General features: G+C 41.0%; 1 protein-coding gene across 1 annotated transcript; it reads left to right on the top strand.

The window, feature by feature from the left end:
- Positions 1–273: 273 nt before the first annotated feature.
- Positions 274–22,769, top strand: IER3IP1 (immediate early response 3 interacting protein 1). The gene is made up of 3 exons (XM_047764267.1): positions 274–465; positions 19,920–20,021; positions 21,583–22,769. The coding sequence occupies exons 1-3, from the start codon at positions 375–377 to the stop codon at positions 21,636–21,638; spliced, it is 249 nt and encodes an 82-aa protein (XP_047620223.1). The 5' UTR covers positions 274–374; the 3' UTR covers positions 21,639–22,769.
- The last annotated feature ends 223 nt before the right edge of the window (positions 22,770–22,992 follow it).

Below are 22,992 nucleotides of genomic sequence, written 5' to 3'. Positions count from 1 at the left end.
ATGTTAGTAATTTACTTTATTGACCTAATATAGTCAAAATATCATTTCAACATGTAATCGGCAGTTTTAAATTACTGGGAGATTTTACGTTCTCCGTTTCTTCCTGTGTATTTTACATTTTCAGCGCCTCGATGCTGACTGGCCTCAAAGCCGGTGCTTCGGGATTGCCCCAGCTGGTGCAGTGGACCGCGCAGGTCTGCACCGCAAGGCGGCCCTGGGTGGGAGCGCGGGGCGGGCCCCAGCCGGATGGGGGCGGAGCTTCTCAGGAGCGCGGTTCGGGCCTCGCCGGCTGCCGTAGGAAGTGCCGGCGGTGGTGGCGCCACGTCCCCTGCTGCGGCGGGAGAGGGATCGGCTGGGCCTTGGGGCGGTTGGCTATGGCCTTTACGCTGTACTCGCTGCTGCAGGCAGCCCTGCTCTGCGTCAATGCCATCGCCGTGCTGCACGAGGAGCGCTTCCTCAAGAACAGTGAGTGGGGCCGCGGGGCCGGGCCGAGCGGCGGCGGCGGAGCTCCGGGGGCGCGGACCCTGGTCGGGCCGCGTGAGGAACCCACCTAGGCCGGGACAGGCGGCCGGCCGAGGGCTCGCCTCTTAGGGCCCTTCGTTGGGTGCGGAACCCGAGCCACTTCTGTTTCGCCAGGTTTGGACTCAGCCGCGGGGTGAAGCTTGTTCCGCAGACGCCCACTGTGTGCCGCACCCTGGGGGTCGGGATGGGAGGATGCGGAAATGAGCCGGGGACGCCCCTGCCTGCCACTAGTTTAGGTTAGAAACTTAGCAAACTTCGCCGTGGCTGCCTTTAATCGTCAGAAACCAGGGGTGCGAGTTAAAGAGGGAGGAGCGTGGCTCATTATGGAGCATAGGCAATTAGAAGAAAGAATTTATGGAGGGTCTTGGAGGTTTCTGGGCTTTGGGGACAGAGGAAAGGGAAAGTGTTGGGATTATCACGACATCTAGCCATCCACATTCCAGGAAAAGTTTATTCGTCACAGCTTATTGCCACGTCTAAGAATACAAAGACCACAGAAGTTATGGGTCTCGCAACTGCAACCCAGCGACCTCCGAGCCACTTGAGCAGGCTGGTTCTTTCTGTGAGGCACAGTCAAGGCAGGATACTGCAGGATGTGCATCATTTGTCAGAGCATACCAAAATATGTTAGTGTAGATCACTGAAAAACCCATGAGCAAGATGGACTCATTTCATTTATTCCTTCGGCAGAGATTTATTGAGCAGAAACTATGTGCCAGGCCCTTATCTTAGGGGCTGAGGTTGCAACACTTACCCTGCCCTTATAAAATTCATCTAAGTAAAAACTGAACAAGTACCAATAACAAGTATGCAGAATGTTACGAAAGAGAAGTGCTGGGAGATACCAACTTGTGAGTCTTTGAAAGCTTGGAGGAAGTGAGTCTAACCCAAAATCTGATAAATGAGTAAACGCTAACTAGGTGAAGGGTCAGGAGGTGAGGCGTGAGAGCTGGTGTGGGAAGGTGGTAAACAGGGCAGTGATATGACCAGATTTGTATTAATTGCAAGATTCTTCCCACTACTGTGTGGAGAACAGATTGGAAGTATAGAAGAGTGGATGTGAAAAGCATTGTTCCAAATAGGGTACATAGAGATGGTGTATAAGTTGAGTGGGTCTAATCACAATAATAACGAACACGTAACACTAGTGCCAGGAGAAAGTCATCGCTGAGGCAAATGTACAAAATATAAGAAAGACAAAAAAGAGAGAGATGTAAGGGAGATAGTCATATGTAGCATGAGGACCTTGATTGAATTCTCATTCAAACATGTCAACTGTAAAAGTCATTTGGAGAACATTTGCATAAATTTGAATATGGACTAGATACTAGGTGATATTAAGGAATCACTGTATATCTTGTTAGTGTGATAAAGATGCATACTGAAATATTTAGGAGTGAAATATTCTAGGCCAATAATTTGTTTTTAAAGTGTCAAGCAGGAAAAAAATGGTGAAGAACATAAGGTAAAAATCAACAATTATTGGGAGTTCCTGTCATGGCTTAGTGGTTAAAGAGCCGACTAGGAACCATGAGGTTTCAGGTTCCTTCCCTTGCCTTGCTCAGTGGGTTAAGGATCTGGCATTGCCATGAGCTGTGGTGTAGGCCAGCAGACTCAGCTTGGATCTAGCGTTGCTGTGGCTGTGGTGTAGGCCAGCAGCTACAGCTCTGATTCGACCCCTAGCCTGGAAACCTCCCTATGCCACGAATGAGGCCCTAGAAAATACCAAAAAAATAAAATAAAATAATTATTATGAGTGATGGCTATGTTTTAAAACTTTCGTAAAAAAAGAATTGCTAATGGAAAGGATGTAGTAATGAGAGAAAAGTACAAGTTACAGGAGAGAAGTAAGATAATCAGTAGCTCAAGGATTCTGAGAAGATGAGTGGGTTGGTCCTAAGGCATAGATGGAAGATATGGCTTTAAGTAGGAGGTGGGATGCTTTCTTCATTGAAAAAGGAGGAAAGGGAGTTCCTTTTATGGCTCAGCAGTAACAAACCCAACTAGTATCCATGAGGTTTCGAGTTCGGTCCCTGGCCTCGCTCAGTGGGTTAAGGATTCGGCCTTGCTGTGAGCTGTGGTATAGGTCACAAACGTGGCTCAGATCTGGTGTTTCTGTGGCTTTGGTGTAGGCTGGTAGCTGCAGCTCCAATTCGACCTCTAGCCTGGAAACTTCCATATGCTGCAGGCGAGGTCCTAAAAAAAAAAGGAGAAAGAGTAGCTAGAGAAGCAGGAGGTTCTTAGGTTTGGTGGCAGGAAGTTTTTTTTCATTCCTTATATAGGTCAGTCACTGTGAGCTAGGGAGAAAAGATGTAACAATGAGCATGACACAGCATCTTTGTTTCATATCTTAGAATCTAGTGGCAGAACAGATAAATAATTATACAAATAGTTGAGTCTAAGATAAGTGCTTCGAAAGAAGAGAACTGTATAAGAACCAAGGGAATATATATATACCCTCCTGGTTAAATCAGTATAGTGTCAGTTCCTAAGGAAACAGCATTTTTTTTTTTTTCGGTCTTTTCTCTTTTTGAGGGCTGCACCTGCAGCATATGGAGGTTCCCAGGCCAGGGGTCTAATTGGAGCTACAGCCGCCAGCCTCTGCCAGAGCCACAGCAACATCAGATCCAAGCTGCATCTGCGACCTACACTGCAGCTCAAGGCAACACCAGATCCTTAATCCACTGAGCAGGGCTAGGGATCAAACCTGCAACCTCGTGGTTGCTAGACAGATTCTTTTCTGCTGCTCCATGATGTTCCGGAACTCCGGAAACAGCATTTAAAGCTAAATTCTGAAATAGGAATAGGAATTAGCCTATTTTTAGGTACATTTAAGACTTCTAAGTGGAGATGTATGGGTATTTGCATATACGGGTCTGGTGCTCAGAGGGAGGTCTGGGAGGGATTTACACATGGGGATTTTCCGTGTCGGCTGGTAATTTGAAACCATTGGAATGAAGGCTGTTTCTCAGAGGTTCAAGGATCAGGTCCTGAAATTATTCATTCCTGTCAGGGTTCTTGGTTGCAGGCAACAGAGTCTGATTCTAGCTGATTAAGCAGAAAGAAATTTACTAAAACATTGTAGGACAGTACAACAATGGTGTAGAGTGGAGAATCCAAACACAGACACATTTATATACACAATTTATGCTAAAGGTACACAGCAGAGTGTGATGGAAATGATGGTCCTTCAGTAAATGATTCTGGGTTAGCTGGGTATCTAAAAAGAAAGAAATGAGTCTTGACCCTCTGCCTCATGCTAAGCCCAAAAGTCAGTTGTAAGAGCATGTAGATCTAAATGAGAAAGGTAAAATAAAGCTGGAAGAAAGTCAGCTTTTTCAGAAAGGGTTTTTGTGGGCCAGAGGGTGAAATTGAGTCTCTTATGTGGGTATTTATAAATGTGAAGGAGTTCCCTTCATGGCTCAGTGGTTAATGAACCTGACTAGTATCCATGAGGACGCGGGTTCCAATCTGACCTTGCTCAGTGGGTTTAGGATCCGGCATTGCCACGAGCTGTGGTATAGGTCGCAGATGCGGCTCGGTTTCCCTTATTGCTGTGGCTGTGGATGGCAGCTACAGCTCTGATTCGAACCTAGCCTGGGAACCTCTATATGCTGGAGGTGTGGCCCTAAAAAGACAAAAGACAAAAATAAATTAATTTTTTAAAATGTGAGACATCATTCTTCCCCCCCTCCCCCCAGCTTTGAGATATAATGGACATTATAATACTGTGTAACAGGGTGGTGTTCCAGGCACCCTTCTGGTTCCAACCAGTTTCGGGTCCACATCGTTATGCTTAGCCTGAAGTTACCATCATCCACCCAGGTAGGAGTCTTAGTTCCTATAGAAGAACTCAGAGATCTGTATCAGATCGGCACGTACTTCCTTGAGGAGGAACCAAGACCCTGCCCCATCTCTGTACTTTGTCTGCTGCCTTTGTCTTGTTTCTGCAATCCCTCACTTCCCTAATTAGTACCTGAACCTGCCTTTTGGAACCCAGGGAAGGCCTAGGAGGCTGAAAGTCTCTTCCCTCCAAATATGAAACACGGAAAGGGGTACCTGGAAAGGCTTTTGTACCCGGGAGGGCCCCATGGGGTCCTGCTTGCTTTCAGTCTGCCCCCCCTTTTTTTGCTTTTTAGGGCCAAACCCAAGGCATGTGGAGGTTCCCAGGCTAGGGATCCAATCGAGCTACAGCTGCTGGCCTACACCACAGCCACAGCAATGCAGGATCTGAGCCAAGTCTGCGACCTGCACCACAGCTCACAGCAATGCCAGATCCTTAACCCACTGAGCAAGGCCAGGGATTGAACCCACAACCTCATGGTTCCTAGTCGGATTCGTTTCGGCTGAGCCACAATGGGAGCTCCCAGCCTTGATCTTTTTGATCAAGGTAATTTTTTTAAAACTTACTTAGCAGAGTTCTTTCTTTCTTCCTTCCTTCCTTCCTTCCTTCCTTCCTTCCTTCCTTTCCTTCCTTCCTTCCTTCCTTCCTTCCTTCCTTCCTTCCTTCCTTCCTTCCTTCCTTCTTTCCTTCTTTCCTTCCTTCTTCTCTTTTTTACTCCTGCACCTGGAGCATGTGGAAGTTCCCAGACTAGGGATCGAATCAGAGCTACAGCTGAGGTCTGCACCACAGCCACACTGTATTGGAGCTGCATCTTCAACCTACGCTGCAGCTTCTTGCACCGACAGATCCTTAACCCACTGAATGAGGTCAGGGATTGAACCCACATCTTCATGGACACTATGTTGGATTCTTAACCCATTGAGCCATAATAGAAACTCCTCATGTGATTTTTTGAAGTCTGGGCTGCAGAAGAATATGTGTGGTATTTTCAGTGAGTAACTTTTTCTATTTAAGTTCATTCCTGCAATTATGGCAGCAACTTCTGCTGACTAGTCTTTATCATTTGTTCTCTGCTAGACCCCTATGGACAAGAAAGCTGCTCCTTTAAAAAAGAAAAAAGCTCTTTACAGCTTTGGCCAGGTTCATTAGAAAAAACAACTGAGACTCCCTAAGCAGTTGAAGAGAAAACCATTTGTTAGAGTAAAAGATAATCCCTGGCAACTGGTCTTTTCCTTGTCACTTTTGTATTTGTCTCTGGAATATCTAGGCAAATGATTTACTCTTTCTACCCAAAATTCAGTTTTCTTTTTCATTCTTGTGGCATAAGAATAGGCTAAAAGAGCCGATAGTAACTTACTTTTCTTAAAAGACTACTGCAATGCTGATGCTTAAATTATGGTACTCTCAATATTGTGGAGTTTTATCCTGTTTTGTTGAAGAGCAGTTGGAAGATTTTTTTTTTTTCCTGGGAGTCACTCCTCTCATTATGTGAAAACATTTAAGCATCTTTTTGGAACAGGTCTAAAAAAAGATTGTTGGAAATTAAGGTTTCTAATAAAAATTGAGTGCAGGGTCCACAAAGTACTTGCGTCCTCTGACCATTTACGAAATTGTGGCCAAGGAGTTCCCATCATGGTACAGCGGAAACAAATCTGACTAGAATCCATGAGGATGCGGGCCTCTCTCAGTGGGTCAAGGATCCGGCATTGCCATGACCTGTGGTGTAGGTTGCAGACTTGGCTCAGATCCTGCGTTGCTCTGGCTGTGGTGTAGGCCGGCAGCTGTAGCTCCAATTAGACCCCTAGCCTGGGAACCTCCACATGCTGCGGGTGTGGCTTTAAAAAGAAAAAAAATAGCCCCTCCCCTTATGGAACGTCTCCCTGCTCTCAAGATATTCACGCTCTGGAAAGGAAGGCCTCATTCCAGAGGGGTTTCTCCAACAGGAGAGCATCTCTACGGGGTTTCTTTTTAAATGTCATTTTTCTTTTTATCAAAGCGTGTATGTGTGTGGTTCTTAAAGGCACAAACCTCTTCAGTTTATAAAGAAAGATAGGAGCCTCCTGCTCCATCTAGCCTCAGCCTCCCCCATTCTTCAAAAGCAATGATTTTCAACTCTTCCAAGTTTGGAGTCATTAACGTAACTACTCTGGAGGGGCTTTGCACAATTATACCATCAGCAGCACACTCATGCTTGTGTAAGCACAAGTATACACTTGTTTCCCTTCTTCATCTCTCCCAACTCCAACCAGTTATTGGTGATATCTGTATTCCATATTTCCATTACTAGGACTATGAGTATTATAGCTGAACAGTTAAAAACAAAAAACATAATTTTATTCTTCCAGTTGATTTGTGGTTCCGGTATAGAATTCTAGATTGGAACTAATTTTTCTTCAGAGTTGTGAAGGCATTATTCCTTATTTTATCATATTAATTTTCTCATGTCCATTGTTGATGTTCAGAAGTCTAATGCCATTCTGTTTCCTGATTCTTTATAAGTAACCTAAGTTGTCTCTCTGAAAGCCTTTAGGGTATTTTCTTTATTGTTAGAGATCTGAAATTTTATAGTAAGGTAACAATATGTGGGTTTCTTTTCATTCATTGGGCTGTGCTTTTGGCCAGAAGGCTCATGTCCCTCAGTTTGGGCGTATCATCTCTTAACCTTTCTTTTTTTTTTTTTAATGATTTTTATTTTTTCCATTATAATTGGTTTACAGTGTTCTGTCATTTTCTACTGTACAGCAAAGTGACCCATATATATATGTATATATGGGTCACACATAATATGTATACATTCGTTTTCTCACATAATCCTCCATCATGCTTCATCATAAGTAACTAGATATAGTTCCCAGTGTCTTAACATTTTTTTGATAATTCTGTTTTTTCTTCTCTTTTTCTGGACCTACAGTTTTGTTTTGTTTTTCTTTTTACAGCCGCATCTGTGGCATATAGAAGTTCCCAGGCTGGGGGTCAAATGGGAGCTGCAGCTGCTGGCCTACACCACAGCAACACTGTATCCAAGCTGCATCTGGGACCTACACCACAGCTTGTAGCGACACTGCATCTTTAACCCACTGAGTGAAGCCAGGGATTGAATCCACATCTTTACAGATACTATATTGGGTTCTTAACCTGTGGAACCACAATAGGAACTCCGTGGAGCTATAGTTCTTTTAATAGATGGATACTCTAACTTTATTTTTTCTTTAATTTTGCCTTGTCTGATATGTGTCTTCAACTTACTGTCAGCCTTTTTTTTTTGAGCTCTTTTTATGCTAATATAGCAAGAACAAGAGTTCCCTTTTAACATTTTTTTTATTACTCAATGAATTTATTACAATAGTTGTACAATGATCATCACAATCCAATTTTATAGGATTTCCATCCCACACCCCCAGTGCATCCTCCCACCCCCCCCCCCCAAACTGTCTCCTTTGGAAACCATAAGTTTTTCAAAGTCTGTGAGTCATTATCTGTTCTGCAAAGAAGTTCATTGTCTTCTTTTTTCAGATTCCACATGTCAGTGATAGCATTTGATGTTAGTGTCTCATTGTCTGACTGACTTCACTTAGCATGATAATTTCTAGGTCCATCCATGTTGCTAAAAATGCCGGTATTTCGTTCCTTTGAATGGCTGAGTAATATTCCATTGTGTATATGTACCACATCTTCTTGATCCACTCCTCTGTCGATTGACATTTAGGTTGTTTCCATATCTTGGCTATTGCAGGTAGTGCTGCAATGAACATTGGAGTACATGCGTTTTTATGAGTCATGGTTTTCTCTGGATAGATGCCCAGGAGTTGGAATTGCTGGATCAAATGGTAGTTCTATTTTTAGTTTTCTGAGGCATCTCCATACTGTTTTCCACAGTGGTTGCACCAATGTACAATCCCACCAACAGTGTACTAAGGTTCCTTTTTCTCCACACCCTCTCCAGCACTTATTGTTTGTAGACTTTTGGATGATGGCCATTCTGGCTGGTGTAAGGTGGTACTTCATAGTGGTTTTAATTTGCATTTCTCTAATAATGAGTGATGTTGAACATCTTTTCATGTGTTTTTTGGCCATCTGCATGTCTTTGGAGAATTTTCTGTTTAGATCTTCTGCCCATTTTTTTGATGTGTTGTTTGTTTGTTTTTTGGTTTTTTTTTTTTGGTATTGAGCGGTAGGAGGTGTTTATAAATTTTGGAGATTAATCCCTTGTCAGTCGATTCACTTGCAAAGATTTTCTCCCATTCTGTGAGTAGTCTTTTCATTTTGTTTAGGGTTTCCTTTGCTGTGCAGAAACTTTTAAGTTTGATTAAGTTCTATTTGTTTATCTTTGTTTTTACTGTCATTCCTCTAAGAGGTGGATCTGAGATGTTGCTGTCGTTTATGTCAGAGAGTGTTTGGCCTATGTTTTCCTCTAGGAGTTTGATGGTGTCTGGTCTTATATCTAGGTCTTTAATCCATTTTGAGTTGATTTTTGTGTATGGTGTTAGGGAGTGTTCTAATTTCATTCCTTTCCATGTGGCTGTCCAGTTTTCCCAGCACCATTTATTGAACAAGCTGTCCTTTCTCCATTGTATATTCTTGCCTCCTTTGTCATAGATTAGTTGGCTGTAGGTGCGTGGGTTTAATTCTGGGCTTTCAATCCTGTTCCACTGATCTATATTTCTGTCTTTGTGCCAGTACCATGCGGTTTTGATGACTGTTGCTTTGTGGTATAGTCTGAAGTCCAGGAGCCTGATTCCTCCAGCTCCATTTATTTATTTATTTATTTATTTTTCAGGATGTCTTTGGCTATTCTAGGCCTTTTGTGCTTCTAAACAAACTTTAAAATATTTTGTTCGAGGAGTTCCCATCATGGCGCTGTGGTTAACGGATCTGACTAGGAACCATGAGGTTGCGGGTTCGATCCCTGGCCTTGCTCAGTGGGTTAAGGATCCGGCGTTGCCATGAGCTGTGGTGTAGGTTGCAGACTTGGCTCAGATCCTGCGTTGCTGTGGCTGTGGTGTAGGCCAGCGGCTACAGCTCTGATTAGACCCCTAGCCTGGGAACCTCCATATGCCGTGGGTGTGGCCCTAAAAAGACAAAAAGACAAAAAAAAAATACTTTGTTCGAGTTCGGTGAAAAATGTCCTTGGTAATTTGATCGGGATTGCACTGAATCTATATTGCCTTAGGTAGTATAGTCATTTTGATAATATTAACTCCTCCAATCCAGGAGCATGGTATATCTTTCCATCTATTTGTGTCATCTTTGATTTCTTTCATCAGTGGCTTGTAGTTTTCAGAGTACAGGTCTTTTGTCTCTCTAGGTAGGTTTACTCCTAGGGATTTTATTCTTTTGGATGCGATGGTAAGCGGGATTGCTTCCCTAATTTCTCTTTCTGCTCTTTCATTGTTAGTGTATAGAAACACTGTCGATTTCTGTGTATTGATTTTGTATCCTGCGACTTTGCCAAATTCGTGGATGAGCTCTAACAGTTTTCTGGTAGAGTCTTTAGGATTCTCTAGGTATAGTATCATGTCATCTGCAAATAGGGATAGTTTTACTTCTTCCTTTCCCATTTGGATTCCTTTTATTGCTGTGGCTAGGACTTCCAAAATATGTTGAATAGTAGCGGCATCCTTGTCTTTTTCCTCATCTCAGTGGGAATTCTTTGAGCTTTTCACCATTGAGAATGATGTTCGCTGTGGGTTTGTCATATACGGCCTTTATTATGTTGAGGTAGGTTCCTTCTGTGCCCACGTTCTGAAGCGTTTTTATCAGAAATGGGTGTTGGAACGGACATCACAGAAATACAAAGGATCATAAGAGACTACTATATGCAACTATATGCCAATAAAATGGAAAACCTAGAAGAAATGGACAAATTCTTAGACAATACAATCTTCCAAGACTAAACCAAGATGAAATAGAAAAGGTGAATGGACCCATCACAAGAACTGAAATTGAAACTGTGATTAAAAAACTTCCAACAAACACAAGTCCAGGACCAGACGGCTTCACAGGCGAATTCTATCAAACATTTAGAGAAGAGCTAACACCTCTCCTTCTGAAACTATTTCAAAAAATCACAGAGGAGGGGATACTCCCAAACTTATTCTATGAGGCCACCATCACCCTGGTACCAAAACCAGACAAAGACTCATAAAAAAAGAAAACTATAGGCCAATTTCACTGATGAACATCGATGCAAAAATCCTCAACAAAATACTAGCAAACCACATCCAACAATACAGTAAAAGGATTGTACTTCATGATCAAGTGGGATTTATCCCAGGGATGCAAGGGTTCTTCAGTATCCACAAATCCATCAGTGTGATACACCACATTAACAAACTGAAGAATACAAACCATATGATCCTCTCAATAGACACGGAAAAAGCCTTTGACAAAATCCAACACCCATTTCTGATAAAAACCCTTCAGAAAGTAGGCATAACAGGAACCTACCTCAACACGATAAAGGCCATATACAAAAACCCACAGCGAACATCATTCTCAATGGTGAAAAGCTCAAAGAATTCCCACTGAGATGAGGAAAAAGACAAGGATGTCTGCTCTCGCCACTGCTCTTCAACATAGTTCTGGAAGTCCTAGCCACAGCAATCAGAGAAGTAAAAGAAATAAAAGGAATCCAAATGGGAAAGGAAGAAGTAAAACTATCCCTATTTGCAGATGACATGATACTATACCTAGAGAATCCTAAAGACTCTACCAGAAAACTGTTAGAGCTCATCCACGAATTTGGCAAAGTCGCAGGATACAAAATCAATACACAGAAATCGACAGTGTTTCTATACACTAACAATGAAAGAGCAGAAAGAGAAATTAGGGAAGCAATCCCGCTTACCATCGCATCCAAAAGAATAAAATCCCTAGGAGTAAACCTACCTAGAGAGACAAAAGACCTGTACTCTGAAAACTACAAGCCACTGATGAAAGAAATCAAAGATGACACAAATAGATGGAAAGATATACCATGCTCCTGGATTGGAGGAGTTAATATTATCAAAATGACTATACTACCTAAGGCAATATAGATTCAGTGCAATCCCGATCAAATTACCAAGGACATTTTTCACCGAACTCGAACAAAATATTTTAAAGTTTGTTTGGAAGCACAAAAGACCTAGAATAGCCAGAGACATCCTGAAAAAGAAAAATGGAGCTGGAGGAATCAGGCTCCTGGACTTTAGACTATACTGCAAAGCAACAGTCATCAAAACCGCATGGTACTGGCACAAAGACAGAAATATAGATCAGTGGAACAGGATTGAAAGCCCAGAATTAAACCCACGCACCTACAGCCAACTAATCTATGACAAAGGAGGCAAGAATATACAATGGAGAAAGGACAGCTTGTTCAATAAATGGTGCTGGGAAAACTGGACAGCCACATGGAAAGGAATGAAATTAGAACACTCCCTAACACCATACACAAAAATCAACTCAAAATGGATTAAAGACCTAGATATAAGACCAGACACCATCAAACTCCTAGAGGAAAACATAGGCCAAACACTCTCTGACATAAACGACAGCAACATCTTCTCAGATCCACCTATCAGAGTATTGACAATAAAAAGAAAAATAAATAAATGGGTGTTGGATTTCGTCAAAGGCTTTTTCCAGTCTATTGAGAGGATCATATGGTTTTTAGTCTTCAGTTTGTTAATGTGGTGTATCACACTGATTGATTTGCAGGTCATTGAAGAACCCTTGCATCTATGGGATAAATCCCACTCGTTCATGATGTACAATCTTTTTAATGTATTTTTGGATGCAGTTTACTAGTATTTTGTTGAGGATTTTTGCATCGATGTTCATCAGTGAGATTAGCCTGTAGTTTTCTTTTTTGTGGTATCCTTGGTTTTGGTATCAGGGTGATGGTGGCCTCATAGAATGAGTTTGGGAGTATCCCTTCCTCTGCAATTTTTTGAAATAGTTTTAGAAGGAGAGATGTTAGCTCTTCTCTAAATGTTTGATAGAATTCGCCATCTGGTCCTGGACTTGTGTTTGTTGGAAGTTTTTTTTTTTTTGTCTTTTGTCTTTTGTCTTTTGTCTTTGTTGTTGTTGTTGTTGTTGCTATTTCTTGGGCCGCTCCCACGGCATATGGAGGTTCCCAGGCTAGGGGTTGAATCGGAGGTGTAGCCACCGGCCTACGCCAGAGCCACAGCAACGCAGGATCCGAGCTGCGTCTGCAACCTACACCACAGCTCACGGCAACGCCGGATCGTTAACCCACTGAGCAAGGGCAGGGACCGAACCCGTAACCTCATGGTTCCTAGTCGGATTCGTTAACCACTGCGCCATGACAGGAACTCCCCTGTTGGAAGTTTTTTAATCACAATTCAATTTCAGTTCTTGTGATGGGTCCATTCATCTTTTCTATTTCATCTTGGTTTAGTCTTGGAAGATTGTGCTTGTCTAAGAATTTGTCCATTTCTTCTAGGTTTTCCATTTTATTGGCATATAGTTGCATATAGTAGTCTCTTATGATCCTTTGTATTTCTGTGATGTTCGTTGTTACTTCTCCTTTTTCATTTCTAATTTTATTGATTTGATCTTCTCTTTTTTTTTGATAAGTCTGGCTAAGGGTTTATCAATTTTGTTGATCTTTTCTATGGTTTTCTTCATTTCTATTTTGTTGATTTCTGCTCTGATCTTTATGATTTCTTTCCTTCTACTAACTTTAGGTCTTGTCTGTTCTCTCTCGAGCTGCTTTAGATGTAAAGTTGGCTAGTTTATTTGAGCTTTTTCTTGTTTCCTGAGGTGGGCTTGTATTGCTATAAACTTTCCTCTTAGAACAGCTTTTGTTGCATCCCATAGGTTTTGGAGTGTCGTATCTTTGTTGTCATTTGCTTCTAGGTATTTTTTAATTTCTTCTTTGATTTCTTCAGTGATCCATTGGTTGTTTAGTAGCATGTTGTTTTGTCTCCACGTGTTTGTGTTTTTTGCAGTTTTTTTCTTGTTGTTGATTTCCAGTTGTATAGTGTTGTGGTTGGAGAAGATGCTTGATATGATTTCAATTTTCTTAAAGTTACCGAGGTTTGATTTGTAGCCCAAGATGTGATCAATCTTAGTGAATGTTCCATGTGCACCTGAGAAGAATGTGTATTCTGTTGCTTTGGGATGGAATGTCCTGTAAGTATTTATTAAGTCCATCTGGTCTAATGCTTCATTCAGGGCCTGTGTTTCCTTATTGAATTTCTGTCTGGATGATTTGTCCATTGCTGTAAGTGGGGTGTAAAAGTCCCCCATTATTACTGTGTTATTGTTGATTTGTCCTTTTAAGGATGTTAGCAGTTGCCTTACATATTGTGGTGAACCTATGCTGGTGGGTAGGTATTTAAAATTGTTATATCTTCTTCTTGGATTGATCCTTTGATCATTATGTAGTGACTTTCCTTGTTCCTTAAAATATTCTTCATTTTAAAGTCTATTTTGTATGTTATGAGTATTGCTACTTCAGCTTTCTTTTGATCCCCGTTTGCATGGAATATTTTCTTCCATCCTCTCACTTTCAATTTGTACGTGTCCCTAGAAGTGAAGTGGGTCTCCTGAAGACAGCATATATACGGATCTTGTTTTTGTATCCATTCAGCCAGTTTGTGTCTTTTGGTTGGGGCATTTATTCCATTGGCATTTAAGGTAATTATTGATATGTATGTTCTTATTGCCATTTTATTAATTGCTTTGGATTTGTTTTTGTTGCTCTTTTTTTCTTCCTTCTCCTCTTGTTCTCTCCTGTCTGGTTTGATGACTATCTTTAGTGTTGTATTTGAGTTGGTTTTTCTTATTTGTTTGTGTATCAATTGTAGATTTTTGGTTTGTGGCTATTCTGAAGTTTCGATGTAAGGGTATATATATATATATATATATATTATATATGAGATTGTTTGATGTTGTTGGTCTCTTAATTGCAAGTGCATCTCCATTGTCCTGCATTTGTACCCTCCTCTCTTCACGATTTCTGATTTTGGTGGCATAATTGTGTGTGGGGTGATTTCGTATCTTTACTGTTATATATATCTTTACTGGTGAGCCTTGTCATTTGTCGGTACTTTTGTTTCATGTTGCTGTCTTTTCTTTTTTTCCTGGAGAATTTCCTTTAGTATTTGTTGTGAAGCTGGTTTAGTGTTGCTGAATTTTCTTTGCTTTTGCTTATCTGTGAAGCTTTTGATTTCTCCTTCAAATCTGAATGAGAGCCTTGCTGGGTAAAGTAATCTTTGGAGGTTTTTTCTTTTCATCACGTTAAGTATATCATGCCACTCCCTTTTGGCCTGCAGCATTTCTGCTGAAAAATCTGCCGATAACATTATTGCTTATCGGGGTTCCCTTGTATGTTATTGTTTCTTTTCCCTACCTGCTTTCAATATTTTCTCTTTGTGTTTAATTTTGGCCAGTTTGATTAATATGTGTCTCCAGGTATTCACAAGCAGGGAATGTGGGCAAGAATCTGACACTTAGGTTTGCAGACTTTCCCTTCAGTCCACTCTCCAGCCTGTCCCCAGGCCCAGCATTTCCATGGTTCAGTCTCTGCTGAGAGTAGACCTCCTGTCTAACGAAAGGATAACAGAGGGACACTTGCCTATGATTTTTATGTAGGGAGGGGCCAGAGGAGCACTGAGAGCTGAGACTTTCAGTTAGTCTTCCTGTGTTTCCACTGTGTCACCCTCACTGGCATTTTTAAGTTAACTTTCCAGGGTCCTCAGCATCATTCTCTTCAGTTTTTTGTTTAGGGGTTTAGGTTTCAGCTTTCTCCGCTAAGTCACTCATCCATGTGTTTTTTTATCATCCAGATTGACTTCTCTAAGAGCCTGGAGAATTCTTTCTTGTTTTTCCTTTTTTTTTTTTTCTTTTTCTTTTTAGGGGTACACCCACAGCATATGGACGTTCCCAGGCTAGGGGTACAATTAGAGCTACAGCTCCCGGCCTATGCCACAGCTCACAGCAACGCTGGATCCTCAACCCACTGAGCAAGGCCAGGGATTAAACCCACAACCTCATGGTTCCTAGTTTGATTCTTTCCTCTGTGCCACAGCGGGCACTCCAGGGCCTTCATTTTCTTGTGAAGTCTGCTAGGTACATGTAAAGACTTAATAAAATTTGCTTTTTCCTGCCTTTATCAATTCAATTTTCAAACCTAGTCAGGAACTCCAAAAAGAGGGAAATCTTTTTCCATCCTTAATCATTATGTTTAACCAGAACAAGGTTTCTTTTTTATTATGCAGAGCTGTTAAGTAGGTTTATATGAACTGGTTTGGAAAATGATACAGCTGGTGGTGGAGGTCATTTTCTGTTTTATGTCTGTCTAGAGATGCCATTATGAAATTGTTTTTACCACATTATAAGTAGTTTAAGGTTGGCATTACACCTTTGAATTTAGATTAGAAAAAGACTGCCAGGTTGTAGAGAATGCTGATCAAGTTACCTGGAAGAGTGAGACAGATATGTGGAAAAAAGAAATTAGAGTAGAATTGGAGTTCCTGTCGTGGCTCAGCAGTTAACAAACCCGACTAGCATCCATGAGGATGCGGGTTCGATCCCTGGCTTCACTCAGTGGATTAAGGATCTGACATTGCCATAAGCTGTGGTGTCAGTTGCAGACTGCTGGGATCCAGCATTGCTTTGGCTGTGGTGTAGGCCAGCAGCTACAGCTCTGATTGGACCCCTAGCCTGAGAACCTCCATATGCAACCCTAAAAAGACAAAAGGAAGAAAGAAAAGAACAAAGGAAGAAATTAGAGTAGAACTTGTAATATAGTAGAACTAAATTTTGGAGAAGCAGCATAAGTGTATTTTCTTGCTGGGGGGAGAGGTAGATCCAGAAGTAGGAAGCAAATGGCAGCAATAGCCCCTGAGATTGCTTTTAGCTTGGATAGCTGTATACATTTTATATTGAAGGAGTTCTTCACCCCTTCCCCAGAGCTACTGTTGAATGATTGGTTCATGTTATAATTCATATGTCTTAAAGGAGTTCCCTGTTGTGGTGCAGTGGAAACAAACCTGACTGGTATCCGTAAGGTTTCAGGTTTAATCCCCAGCCTCACACAGTGGGTCGGGGATCTGGCGTTGCTGTGAGCTGTGGTGTAGGTCACAGACGAGGCTTGGATCCCGCATTGCTGTGGTGTAGGCCGGCAGCTATAGCTCCTATTTGACCCCTAGCCTGGGAACTTCCATATGCTGCAGGTGCAGCCCTAAACAGCAAAGCAATAAAAAAAAATTATAGAAGAAACATGATTCTTTGGAAATTTTACCTGTGACCCTAGAATTTACCTTATCGTCCTTATCCAAGATTAACTCGGTCTGCTAAAATTCAGTTTAATTCCACAAACATTTACTGAGTACTTGCTCTGGGGTGGAGGGGAGGGGAAAAGTAAAGACAAGACTAAAATTCAGTTCCTGTATGCCATAAATTTATAATATAATTTACTCAGTAGTTAACTATTTGAGGAACAAAGAGAAAGATTTCTTATGACATGGGAGGGGATTAGAAAAGGCCTTGACATTGAAGTCAGACCTAGATTCAGAAGCTGCCTATGACATGCAAGCAATTAGTGGGTAATTGAGAATGAATAGGAATACCTGGAGGGTTGTGTTATAAGGCTAACATTCAAGGAGTTTTTAATTTCCCTCAGTAGGGAGTGGAAATCATCCCATGTTGTGAGCTAGAAAGATCTACCCTGTAAGGGAGAAAGAGGTCAAGATGAGATTGCACAGACATCTGTTCAAAGAGTCTGGCAAGAGATAATAGAGTCTGTGATAGTAACCGCTGTGATGGAGGTTGTGCTGCAGAAGTTGAGAAAAGAGTGACACCCCTGTGGACTGGGAAGGCTGAAAGCGTAGGTGAGCTGGGCCTTGAAGGATGAAAAGAGTCAAGCACATCAGCTCTGTTGTGAACTTGAATTTTTTTTTTTGTCTTTTTGTCTTTATAGGGCCGCACCAGCAGCATATGGAGGTTCCCAAGCCTAGGGGTCTAATCGGAGCTGTAGCCACCAGCCTACACCACTGCCACAGCAACGCCAGATCCAAGCCGTGTCTGCGACTACGCCACAGCTCATGGCAACGCCAGACCCTTAACCCACTGAGCGAGGCCAGGGATCGAACCACAACCTCATGGTTCCCAGTCGGATTCTTTTCCACTACGCCAGGACGGGAACTCCATGAAGTTGAATTTTAAATTGGTTTTATACCACAACATATCTCAGTGTTGCTGTGACAAAAAAAAAAAAAGTAAGCAGCCAAGTAGAAGTTGGTTAAGCAAAGAGAAATCCTGATACCTGATTCTTGGTTCTTTTATGTATAAAATAAAGACTTTTTCTCTGCAGTTTTGAGAGTTAGCATGTCAGGAATTAATTAAGCCCTGTAGTCATATGAGATTTAAAAAAAAAATAGATATAAGAAAAGTGGACCTGAAATGAGGACAAGAGAAGGACACTGCAGAAATGAGGACATGTGAGCCTCCAGAAGAAGGTATAAGGCAATAAAAAAAGAACTAGCAGATAAAAGTGAAGAAGTAACGATTTATACTGTCAGGAAAATGACATGGAAGAGGGTAAAAGACTCATTTACAAAAAATAAGTGGAGTAGGATAATAAGCTAAATTCCTTACATCAGCATTGACAAATGGAGAGGAATGTTCAAGTTAAAAAGATGTGCCTTGGAGTTCCCATCGTGGCTCTGCAGAAAAGAATACAACTAGGAATCATGAGGTTGCAGGTTCAATCCCTGGCCTCACTCAGTGGGTTAGGGATCTGGTGTTGCCATGAGCTGTGGTGTAGGTCGCAGACAAGGTTCAGATCTGGGGTAGCTGTGGCTGTGGTATAGGCTGGCAGCTGTAGCTCTGATTCGACCCCTAGCCTGGGAATCTCCATGTGCTTCAGGTGCGCCCCTGGCCTTAAAATTTAAAAAAAAAAAAAAAAGGGATGTGCCTCTGCTGGCAGGTTAGAGCAGACAGTAAAGGCCTAACCCAGCTGTGACCAGGTTTACGTTAACATTTTCCCAGGTGAATAAACCCATGGGACCTCATCAAACTGAAAAGCTTTTGCACAGCAAAGGAAACCCAAGAGAAAACAAAAAGACAACTTACAGAATGGGAGAAAACAGTTTCAAATGATGCAACTGACAAGGGCTTAATCTCTAGAATATATAAACAACTTATACAACCCAACAGCAAAAAAGCCAATCAATCAATGGAAAAATGGGCAAAAGACCTGAATAGACATTTCTCCAAAGAAGATATACAGATGGCCAACAAACACATGAAAAAATGCTCAACATCGCTGGTTATAAGAGAAATGCAAATCAAAACTACCATGAGATATCACCTCACACCAGTCAGAATGGCCATCATTAATAAATCCACAAATAACAAGTGCTGGAGGGGCTGTGGAGAAAAGGGAACCCTCCTACACTCTTGGTGGGAATGTAAACTGGTACAGCCACTATGGAGAACCGTTTGGAGATACCTTAGAAATCTATACATAGAACTTCCATATGACCCCGCAATCCCACACTTGGGCATCTGTCCGGACAAAACTCTACTTAAAAGAGACACGTGCACCCGCATGTTCATTGCAGCACTATTCACAATAGCCAAGACATGGAAACAACCCAAATGTCCATCGACAGAGGATTGGATTCGGAAGAGGTGGTATATATACACAATGGAATACTACTCAGCCATAAAAAAGAATGACATAATGCCATTTGCAGCAACATGGATGGAGCTAGAGAATCTCATACTGAGTGAAATGAGCCAGAAAGACAAAGACAAATACCATATGATGTCACTTATAACTGGAATCTAATATCCAGCACAAATGAACATCTCCTCAGAAAAGAAAATCATGGACTTGGAGAAGAGCTGCCTGATGGGAGGGGGAGGGAGTGGGAGGGATCGGGAGCTTGGGCTTATCAGACACAACTTAGAATAGATTTACAAGGAGATCCTGCTGAATAGCATTGAGAACTTTGTCTAGATACTCATGTTGCAACAGAAGAAAGGGTGGGGGAAAAAATGTAATTGTAATGTATACATGTAAGGATAACCTGACCCCCTTGCTGTACAGTTGGAAAATAAAAAAAATTATTAAAAAAAAAAACATTTTCGCAGGTGATACAGGTGGTGAAGCTCAGCTGGAACGCTTCTATAGTGATAATTTACGTGGGGTTTTATAACTTCTGAATTGAGTTAATTATTCAATTTGACAGTATGCTTTGGCTTTCAGTTCTCACCTGAAAAATGTTTTGTTAGTTTAAAAAAAGGAGAAAGAAAACAATCAGGGTGTCACAACACTCATCTTTACCAAATTCAATGCCATGAAATAATTTATTAGACTGTAGTTGATTTCGTAACTTCAAAATGGAAATTAAATGAGTTGGCGTTGCTTATCAAAAGTAAGAAATACACTCTAAGGTTTTAAAGTCATATGACTTTATATTTTGTATCTCTAACAAAGGCTCAAAAATCATTTTTTAGAAGGTACCTAATGAGGGAGCAAGGTGAGCGCATAATACATTTTAACACAGCTAATCATCTTTATGTTATACAGTTGGCTGGGGAACAGACCAGGGAATTGGTGGATTCGGAGAAGAGCCAGGAATTAAATCTCAACTAATGAACCTGATTCGATCTGTAAGAACCGTGATGAGAGGTAAGAAGAAAAACTAGTGGAACACTCTTATGTTTTAATTTTGTGGTTTGATTTAAGCAGCAAAGCTTGCAAGTGTGAATACTATCACATACCATTTTTGTAGTGGGAACTTTTCTCAACTTGGCTTTACTGTTTAAAAGTTACTGGTTTCGGAGTTCCTGTCATGGCTCAGTGGTTAACGAATCCGACTAGGAATCATGAGGTTGCGGGTTGGATCCCTGGCTTTGCTCAGTGGGTTAAGGATCCGGATCCGGCGTTGCCGTGAGCTGTGGTGTAGGTTGCAGATGCAGCTAGGATTCCGCGTTGCTGCGGCTCTGGTGTAGGCCAGCAGCTATAGCTCTGATTTGACCCCTAGCTTGGGAACCTCCATATGCCACGGGAGCGGCCCAAGAAATGGCAAAAAGACACACACAAAAAAAGGTTACTGGTTTCTTTCCTAGCTTGCCTCTTATTTCTTCTGTCTAAACTGGTTGATGCAAACAGAACACTCAGTGATGTAATCTGCTTGTATGTTACCTCTCAGAATTGAAAAACCATGGTGGTTTTGGAAACTCTGTTGCTAGAGTCCTGAAAGACTTTTAGGTGAAAAATACAGGTTCCATATCTGCTATTTTACTAGAAAATATTTTAGAGCAACTCAGGAAAGAAAAGTTCAAAACCTTTCATTTAAAATCATTAAAATTAAGGTCTCTTTCTATCCCTGTCTCTCTTCTTCTTTGTAAATTGCTTTAATCACATCTTTGGATAGAATGACAATAAGTTCATTCTTAATTTAGTGATGAAGCTAGAGAATCTTTTTTTTTTTTTTCTTTCCTTTTTAGGGCTGCACCTGGAGCATATTGATGTTCCTAGACTAGGGATTGAATCGGAGCTACAGCTGCCATCCTGCGCTACAGCTCAGGGCAATGCCGGATCCTTAACCCACTGAACAAGGCCAGGGATCGAGTCCGCATCCTGATGGATACTAGTTGGATTTGTTTCTGCTACTCCACAATGGAGACTCCCTAGAGGATCTTTTTTGTTTGTTTGTTTTTGCCTTTTGTCATTTTAAGGCCACACTTGTGGCATATGGAGGTTCCCAGACTAGGGGTCTAATCGGAGCTACAGCTGCTGGTGTATGCCACAGCCACAGCAACGCCAAATCCTTAACCCACTGATCGAGGCCAGGGATCAAACTGCAATATCATGGTTCCTAGTTGGATTTGTTTCGGCTGCACCATGACAGGAACTCCATTCTTTGAATTGTATGTCTAATGTCAAGTGTCACTGGGAGCCATGTGGGTCCAGTGTGCTTCTGCGTCCCCAGAGCTGCACCAGCACTTTGCACAGATGATTTTGTATTGATGTCGTTGTACCAGTGTGACCCTTTATCCCCAGTCACATGGCCCTCTTTCACATAAGTTTTATATGATCCAGTGCATGTTTGAACGTTGTAAGGATTTGCAATGTGATCATGATGACGTATTGTTAAATATTTCCATCCTTCCTGGATGCTAGTAACCATGACTTAGCTTTTTCCTGATATTTTCTTTATAATAAAAACTTTTTTTTTTCTTTGCAGTGCCATTGATAATAGTAAACTCAATTGCAATTGTATTGCTTTTACTATTTGGGTGAAGATCCACAGAGGAAATGGAGACTCAGAGGAAGAGCTGCCAGCAGAAGTTACTACTTCAGTCTTTATTGGAATATACATATCTTAGCTGGCTCTCCTTGGACTTGACAAAGTGTAAACCTGAGAGTAAAACCAGAGTCCCTATTTATCTGATTTTTTAAAATATTGCACTTATGGTTTCATTACAAAAAGGTCAGATCATCAGAGGCAGTAACTATGCAGGATTGGAATACATTTGATTGCTAACTTTTAATAAAAGTTCATGCTATGGTAAAGATTGTTTAATGGGTACAGGACTGTCACTTATGTGTTATTGGAGATTTTTCTCTTTCACTTCTCAGGGATGAATTTTTTTTTTCAAAGTTTTGAAGTTCCTTGTGACTTAGTTATGATGTGAGAATGATTATCCTTCTGGACAAAATTTAAACATTTTTTAAAAAGTTATTACTACATATAAAGTGATTTTATTTTGAGCTCTTTGGTTAAATATTTTGTCTGTATACTGTCTCATATAAAAAAACAAATTTTTGCTAACTATTGAGGAGTAATACTCTCTGATTTCAGGGAGAATTCTAATTTTGTAAGTCAGATAGTCACACGGATGATTGTGTTTTTAAGTTTGTTCACGCATTTGTTATTTTATTAATTGGCCTGAATGATGAGACCAGAATAGTATCTACATATATCCATTGGTAAAGATATCTGTGTAGAAAAGTCTATGCCCTTTTAAACAATGATGGGTTATTTTTTACAATCAGCATAAAAGCCTGCAGGAGCAGTCCTAAATAATCACCCTTAAACTGTACTGTATAAGAAGACTTTATCGTGAAGCATTTACCTCCCCAAATTACATTTCTGTTTCTTGAAGTAGCACATTAAGGGACGTGATTTGTAATTCTTCATTCTGTCAGTCAATAGAGCATTCATGGCGGATAAATTGGTTACTATTTTGTTTTTATGTCTTTGACCATCCCGTATTTTCTTATCCCATAATTCTGCTTTGTGCAGAAAGATTAAAACTATATAAATGGTTTTTTTCTGGAAATTATCAGTTATAATATTTTAAAGGGGGGTGGAATGGCATCTTTGTTTATAGGAGAACACTTGTAAATAAAGTTAAATTTCCAAGTCAAGCACTTGTTTTTGTACCTTAGTATAGACCTGTCAATGTTAACAATCTCATTTTGTGTGTAAGACATATATGTTCTTTAATGTAAAATCACTGAGCACAGATTTAATGAAAGTAAACATTCACATTCCGTTTTTTTCTTCAATGAATTAACTGAATTGCTGACATCCATCAAGAAGACACATGAGCAACTGTTATACAATGACCTAAGTTACTTCTGAAACTTT

Source organism: Phacochoerus africanus, chromosome 2, assembly GCF_016906955.1.
Source record: "Phacochoerus africanus isolate WHEZ1 chromosome 2, ROS_Pafr_v1, whole genome shotgun sequence".
NCBI lineage: Eukaryota > Metazoa > Chordata > Mammalia > Artiodactyla > Suidae > Phacochoerus > Phacochoerus africanus.
This window is presented reverse-complemented; position numbering and strand designations above follow the sequence as displayed.